Source organism: Olea europaea, chromosome 7 (assembly GCF_002742605.1).
Source record: "Olea europaea var. sylvestris chromosome 7, O_europaea_v1, whole genome shotgun sequence".
In the NCBI taxonomy this organism is placed as follows: Eukaryota; Viridiplantae; Streptophyta; class Magnoliopsida; order Lamiales; family Oleaceae; genus Olea; species Olea europaea.
This window is the reverse complement of record NC_036243.1, coordinates 17078256-17086202: the sequence shown is the minus strand read 5'-3', so window position 1 is coordinate 17086202 and position 7947 is coordinate 17078256. Positions and strand designations below refer to the sequence as shown.

Below are 7947 nucleotides of genomic sequence, written 5' to 3'. Positions count from 1 at the left end.
CGCCACATTCTTCAATAAATATCATTAATCTTTTGAAAATTAACCTCGTGAATTGTAAAAATAAAAATGAGAAATGCTATGAAACCTCGCTATGGTGCAATGCCAATAGGACTAAATAAATAACCCGTCACATATGCACAGAACAACTTTTACAAAAATTCATCTTCAAATATAATCTTACAAACTCTATCAAGGTGATGTGGTAAATGAAAAAACAGACAATGTTTACAACTATGTCAAGATTCAGAAGCTCGATTGACCATAATAGCATTGCTCAGCACGGAATAGCCAAAACTTTGTGACAAATGGAATCGAATTGTGATTTGCTTCAACATTCATAAGAACTGAATAATATTACACAAAGTTGCAAGGCAAATGTGTTCTCCAAAAGGAATTTTTGTTCGGTCAATACATAGAAATAAAAACCATGACACCAACAATTGATACCGAGAGCAATGTAGTCGCTACTGTGTGACTCAACAATTGATACCAAGAGAAACCAAGCCACCAATACTTTAACAAAGAAGAGGACCTCCGACTTCCTCTGAGGCGAAGGAAGATAGAATAAGACAAAGGAGATGAATACAATTAAGATCCAATGTAATAGCCTCATAATATAGAGCAGGCCTTTTGAGCCCGTCCCTTCTTTTTCTTCTGTTTTGGCGGCTGGAGCACAACCTTAATTGCAGCGTCAAAAAGTCCTTTCACATTCTGCGAGCATGTTTCAAGAAATTTTAATTTGAGGCTTATAGAGTTGGGGGGAGGGGGAGGGGAAGAAAACGTGATATCCATGCATACGCACCAGCTGTGTTTTTGAACTACATTCAATATAAGCAGGTGCCCCAATCACTTTAAGTAGCTCCTCCCCCTGCAAGTGAAAAGAGGCATTTGAAATATTTAAAATGAAATCGAAGTTTTCTCCAATTGAACATCATAAATTGTAGTGATCGGACTTCACCTGAGCTGTAGTGATTGGTACAGCGCCAGGATGGTCAACAAAGAATTGTTTGTCATCTCGAAGATCTGAATCCATCAGATAGAAACATCATATTTAATTATTAAAATTATAAATTATGTACACAAGGGTTTATAAAGAAATATCAGGATGTCTATCACATAAAAATAGAGAATTGATGCAAGAATTCTAGATCGAGTGCCAGTGACCAAGTATTCTACATACAATACTTGTAAACAAATGAAGATCCACAATCTCTTCTTCCCATTAAGTTGCAGCTTCTGGTGTAAGAATAAAAAGATTATAGACCAAACAAGAAATATATAGCACGTAATGATCATTTACAAAGCCTTGTGAATATCTTGGTAGAAGCACAATGGAAAATGGCAACGATTACAAATATGGTAATGGTAAAGTGGTCCTTATTACTTTCATCAGGTTGTTTCATTTCAATCTAATAAAAAATATATATATTTGAAATAAATATAAGAAGTATTAAAAACAAAATCATTTTAACTAAATAGGACGGCGAGGTGAAAGCATTTTTGGCAGCCTTGATGATTCTGTATATAAAGACCTCTCCATTACCACTACCCAAAGTCCTCTGGTTTTGGGGGTTGGGGAATTGGGGATAATAGGGGGCAAGGTGAGATTTGAAACTGTTCCCCCTTTAAAATGGGTGGTTTCTTCCATAGAATAAAATAAAGTATATAACATAATAATTCAACAACGCATCATGCAGATATGGTTCAGTAGCTAAAAGAAAATCAAGTTACTCGAATATCTCACCAAGTTTTGTTCCCACAAGAACTATAGGGACACCAGGAGCATAATGCTTCAACTCAGGAATCCACTGAAAAGTGTAAAAAGCACAAGAGAGTTATCAAACCAGAAGAAATTCTTGCTAATCCTTGTAAGAAAGTGGGAACCAAAAAGATTTTCTTTTTATTTTTATTTTTTTAGCCATCAATTCTCACCTTCTTGGAAACATTTTCATAGCTTGCCTTGCTAATGAGAGAAAATGCCAAAATGAAAACATCAGCTCCACGATAACTCAAAGGTCTTAATCTGTTATAGTCCTCCTGTCCTGTTTCACATAAAAATTTGAGGTTCCTAAAGTCACATACTGCAATAAATATGCATTAAGATCTAATTTTGCAAATAATAAAGCATGCACAGGGTCGAAAAAGCTTGGCAGTACATAAATTATGCAAAATAATTTAAGAGGTTACCTACCAGCAGTATCCCAGAGGCCTAGGTTAACAGTGCTTCCATTGACAATGACATTTGCACTGAAATTATCAAATACAGTAGGTACATAGTCCTGTTTCATTTAAAAATACGAAAACAAAAAGTTAAAACTGATAATTCATTTGGGAAAGAATACAGTTTTATCACTAACAGAAGATCAGTGAAACTACAAAAAATCCAAGACAATTTCAATATATAGACTTGAAGCATGATAACATATCACCACGTCTTCAACTATTTCTAGAAGAGGAGAGCCCTTACAGAATGCAAAAAATGCTATAGTTGTAGCACAGCTAAGAGTCAGAAAACAGGGCAAAAACAGACGAAAGAGTTCACATCGGAAACAAAAACCAAACATATATAGAATTCTTCAATTGTAAAAATCATAATTATCAATAAAAAGACTGTAACACTTATTTCCACATTGGCATTTGCAGAAAGTTAATTATACATATAGTAAATGAGTTCATTCAATAAACAAAAACGGGGATTGTTGATGAGCTTTTTCTTCCGTTTCTAAAGATATCCTCATTTGGAGTTGCTACAATATTTATTCATTGTCGGTTAGAACAATTTGTTGTCCTATAAGAGGAATTCTATTATTATTGCAAGAGAAATGGAACATTTTTACCAGTAATTGTGAGTTCTGTGAAAATAATTTAATCCATAAACAAAAATAAATGCATAGATAAATAATTTTATACAAATCAAATAGTTGCAGATGACATTCACTTTAATTTTCACCATGCATAATTCACGTAAGAAATTCGTGATATCTGATAAAACATATAAATATATAGAAATGTGTTCCTTTTTCTTCAATTTTTTATTTTTTTTTCTTGCAATACATACCAGAAATTCTTCCATGGGATGAAAAATTCTCAACTGACAATGAATGAAGAGGTAACATAAAAAGATATAGGGTTTTGCCACAAGTACACCGGGGTTGACAGCCCTGAGGGGACTGTACACCGGGCTGTCAACCCCTGTGGACAAGTAGCAAAACCTAAAGATATATTCATCTCGACCCCAAAAGAAAAGAAGGGAGAATTCCATACAATTGTCGAGATATGAAAATGCAACAATAATACCCAACAATAAACACTCAACAAAAGGCAAAATATCCAAATGATGGAATTAATTTCAACATGTGCCACAAACAAATTACAAGATTTCACTTTAAAATGCCAACTTCAAATATCACGGAAACGAAATAATAATTCATTATTAGAATTTAAAATGGATGGAAAGAAGACTGAAGCAGACCGTGGGGAAAGTATTGCTGGTGTAGGAAATCAAAAGACAGGTCTTGCCAACAGCACCATCGCCCACAGTGACGCACTTTATGAATCTCGAAGCGCTCATTTTTACTTTCACAAATTACACTCTCAGATCTTCTCCAGAAGACCTGATCAGCTAACAAATTCAAAACTATATTATACAATGTACTGCCCGTCCCTTCAACTCAATTGTGGTGTCAGAAAACCAGTGAACAACACATAAACGAGAAATCGAATTCTTTAATTAGAGAAACATAACCCTAAGTGGATATTTGGGGTTAAAAATTCTGAAAGGTGAAGAAGAACAAGAATGGGAATTGGCGGGGAGAGTAAATGGAAGAGCGCGACGAAGTGAGAGAGAGTGTGTGAGAGAAAATGGAGAAATAAATGGGAGAGAGCAAATGGAGAAAATGTGTGCTGTACACGTGTGCAATGCATGGGTTACCTATTTAGCCGGGAAATACTGCGGTTGAAGCGTTCTCTTTTGCATGGGCCAAGTTGAATTAAATCCCCGTTTGATTTCCATTTTTTTAAAAATATATTTTTTCTTTCTTTTATTTAATCACACATTTTTTATTAAAATAATATTACACATAAATAAATAAAATTTTTTTATTTTTCAATCACACATTTCCTATCAATTTACTATTTCAAAATGCATTTTTACATAAAAATAGCTCCCAAACACCCTCTAAATTAATTTGTCAGATCAAATTTGATACACTGCTTGACAATCTTTCACATGTGCTGCGATTCATGCGAGACCCATGTGAATTAGGAAAGACAAAAAAATTTGCCCCACCCCTATTTTAAGGGCGCTGCTAGCAAGGTTAAACCAAGTTTTATCCCAATTTGGACTTTAATTATTTTCTATATCGTATGTGGGTCAAATTGGGGAGAGGAGATGGTGACACGGGCTTAGGGTTGGAGTCGAGAAGGGTGGCCCTCCCTATCCTCCGGCTAGTGGGGAATTTTTAAGGGAAATATATGGAAATAACATTTTGAAAATGGTTACTTTTCCAAAATGACCCTTAGCCAATTTACAAATCTAAAAAAAGTCTTCAATTGGATATTACATAACAAGGCATCATAATATAGAGATTTTCTATTTTAGTCCTCAAAATTAAATGTTGGTTGAAATTTGATAATTTTTATTTGATTTAATTGATTTTTGTTCGCTCTAAGTAACCCCCCTAATTGGTATCAGAGCCATAGAGATCATGAAAATTAAAATACGAAAAATAGATAATTATTGGTGTTTAGAAGAAGAAAAAAGTAGTTATATATTTTTAAAACCTATTCATAATAAATTAAAAATAATGACTTTGACAATAATTAAAGAACTTCCTAAAGAAATAAAGGAACAAATATTAGAAAAATTAATAATAGAAAAAATAAAAGATATTTATACATATGAAAAAATTTATTAATATATATGAAGATGAAGAAAATAATTTATATTATAAAGAAAAATATGAGTATAATTGATAATACACATCAAAAATTGAATAAATTACTTTTAGAAATGGATAAAATACAAGAAGAAATAAGAAATATAATATTAATACCAGAAGGAATCAGAATACCAAATAATAGACAATTAACAAAATCAAAATGTGAAAGACTAAGACTTGAGAGCAAATATTTTACTATAGTAAAAGAAGAATCAGTAGGTCCAGAAACAGTTGAGAGAAGATTTAGAAAAATAATAGATAAAAAATACAAATTAACTTATAAGTTAGAAATAAGAAAAAATTAAAATGTCAATAAGTGAATATATGGAAGAAGTAAAATCATTAATAAAAATGTTAATAAATGATGTACAAGATTTGAGAAGTGGAGTAAAAGAAACAAGAAATGATATAAATATATTAAAAATTGAGATTAGAGAATTAAAAGAAAATAAAAAATAGATAAAAAACTTATAGATAAGATAAAAATGAATGAAGAGTTAGATTTATTAATAGAAAATTTTGATCAATTAAGTTTAACTGATATAAGTGAATACCAAGTTTTAATGAATACTGGATAAGGATCTAATCCAGCAGGAATCTCTAAACAAGAATTACATGATATAGATGAAAGTTATGCACTTATATATAATAAACCATATAGACAATTCTATGATAAAGTAAGAAATAGACAACCACCTAAAGGAAATAAATATAAAGATAGGTTTGAATTAAATGATAATTATGATAAACCAATTAATCGTGGAGGAACAAAACTAGATTTAAATTGTAAAATAGATACTAAAAAAGCTTCATTAACTTGAGCAGATTCGATGATATTATTCTTTTTATATAATAAATATGACACATGAGAAAGTACTGAAAGAATAATAGATTTTTTAACAGCATTCTTTGAAGGAGATGTTAGAAGTTGGTGGGAAGGAATAAGTAATGATACAAAAATATTAATAAAAAGAAATGTACAGATAGAAATAATAAGTCAGATAGACAAGGTATAGAAAAATTATGGTCCGTTTGATTGCAAAAATGGAATTGAATTGCCTAGAATTGTTTTCCTAGGAATTGTAAATTATTATGTTTGATTGGTATAATTTTCCACGTGGAAAATGTTAAAATAAAAGTGTTTTTTAATGTTCGTTTGGCTTTGTTTTACATGAAAATTTTAATTAAAGGAAAATATTTTTTTACAATAATTCTTAGAATTTGTTTCCATTACAAAAAAAAAAAAGATGAAAAAATAATAATAATCGCTATAGTAGGATGGAATTTGAATTCTCACCATATATGGTGAGAATTCAAATTCCACTAAAACAAGGAAAATTCTAAGTTCCAAGAAATCCAAGCAATGCAATTCCATGGAAAATATAAGGTATCAAACACCAAAAGTTGAAATTTCCAATTCCATCTTTCTTTTTTTTCCATTTCCGTGCTATCAAACATTCCCCTTAGTAGAATATATTTTTGATGAATTTTTAGAAGAAAATTGGATAAGAAATACTGAAAGAGAATAAATAAGAGAAAAAGATAGTGCTATGATTAAATCAATAAATTTAACAATATGTGATATATGTAAATTAAAGAACATAATTGTGAATTTAGAAACTATTATTATGTTTAATTTTACAGTAATGAAAATCAAGAAGTATACCAAGATATGTACTATAATAAATTACTAGCTTCTTGTGGAATATATTTTAAAATAGAATTTGAAAAATATGTTAGAGATAATATTGGAATACCTAGAACTTTAGGTTTAAGAATAAAATTTTTATTTGAAAGACTTGCATATATATGTCCACAAAGACAATTAATGAAAAAATCAGGAAAATTAACTATAATATATTGTGAAAATATAGAAACCCCTGTGCAATGAGGATGTAATTCTGAAAGAAGAATTAATAAAAGAAAATTTAAAAATAAAAAATTTAAAAAATTTAGAAATTTTAATAAGAAATACATAAAGCCTAAAAGGAGATATTATAAAAGAAAAAATAACACATATAAACAACATAAAAATAAGAATTATAAGAAAAATAAAATCCAATGTAAATGTTGGAATTGCGGAGAAATAGGTCATATAAATCCTGATTGTGATAAAAAGAAAATTAGAATATTACAAAAAGGATATTTAGAAATAAAAGATGAATTAAGTAAAATATCGGATATTGAAGAATATTATAATCAAGAAGTGTATATAAGTGAAACAGAAAATTGATCAAGATCTGAAGAGAGAAATTGAATAAATAGAAAGTAATAACATAAATATACAAGAATATGAAGGAATAGAAGGTATGGATTAAAAGTCACCTTTGATAATAACAAGTTTAAAAAATTACAAAAATTATTTTAGATTTAAAAATAGGAAAATGGGAAGTTTTTGATAGAATTTGGAAAAGAGAAAGAATAACAATAAATGAATATCACAAAATAGAAAAAATCATAGATGTAAGAACAACTTATGTGCAACATAAATTAAATCTTTTAATAAAAAAATACAGTTGATGAACTATTAACAAAGATTAGCAAAAAACAAAGTGAAAAAATTCAATATGTTTATTTAGTAGGAATACAAATAATGTTTAAATCGCTATTTAGAGAAGGGATATATTCACTCTTAACTATAACTTTACACGATGGAATAATAATAAATTTAAAAGATAGTCATTTAGGAACAATAGTAGGAAATTTAGCATATCAAAAAATCATGTTTACATGTTATTCAAAATATTGTGTATCATTGAAAGATAAAAATTTTAATGAAGTTTTAGGACTACATTTCAAGTTTCATAGAAATGATATTATGCAATCAGGTGATCAAATTATGACTATAGAATATAGAGCTTTATACACATTTACCAATTCTAATTATGAAAATATTTATTTCAGTAAACCATAATTGAAGTTCATAAAGAATGTAAAGATATTAGTAAAATAATAGAACCAAACAAACAGATAAGTTTAATTTCAGAAGAATATGAATTTAGTATAG

At 29.4% G+C, this 7947-nt stretch overlaps 1 protein-coding gene across 1 annotated transcript; it reads right to left on the bottom strand.

Annotated features, from left to right (window-relative positions):
• Positions 1-308: 308 nt before the first annotated feature.
• Positions 309-3857, bottom strand: LOC111397208 (rac-like GTP-binding protein ARAC1). The gene is made up of 7 exons (XM_023023994.1): positions 3473-3857; positions 2192-2279; positions 1933-2042; positions 1745-1808; positions 959-1023; positions 803-868; positions 309-711 (listed from the first exon to the last, which is right to left on the bottom strand). The coding sequence occupies exons 1-7, from the start codon at positions 3569-3571 to the stop codon at positions 610-612; spliced, it is 594 nt and encodes a 197-aa protein (XP_022879762.1). The 5' UTR covers positions 3572-3857; the 3' UTR covers positions 309-609.
• Positions 3858-7947: the final 4090 nt, after the last annotated feature.

Excerpts from the sequence above, each read along its gene's own strand:
- LOC111397208 (XM_023023994.1), bottom strand. The coding sequence starts at position 3,571 with ATGAGCGCTTCGAGATTCATAAAGTGCGTCACTGTGGGCGATGGTGCT. Across the intron at positions 2,280-3,472 it reads CCAGCAATACTTTCCCCACG|GACTATGTACCTACTGTATT; the intron begins GTCTGCTTCAGT and ends TAAATGAAACAG. Across the intron at positions 869-958 it reads TACCAATCACTACAGCTCAG|GGGGAGGAGCTACTTAAAGT; the intron begins GTGAAGTCCGAT and ends TTTCACTTGCAG.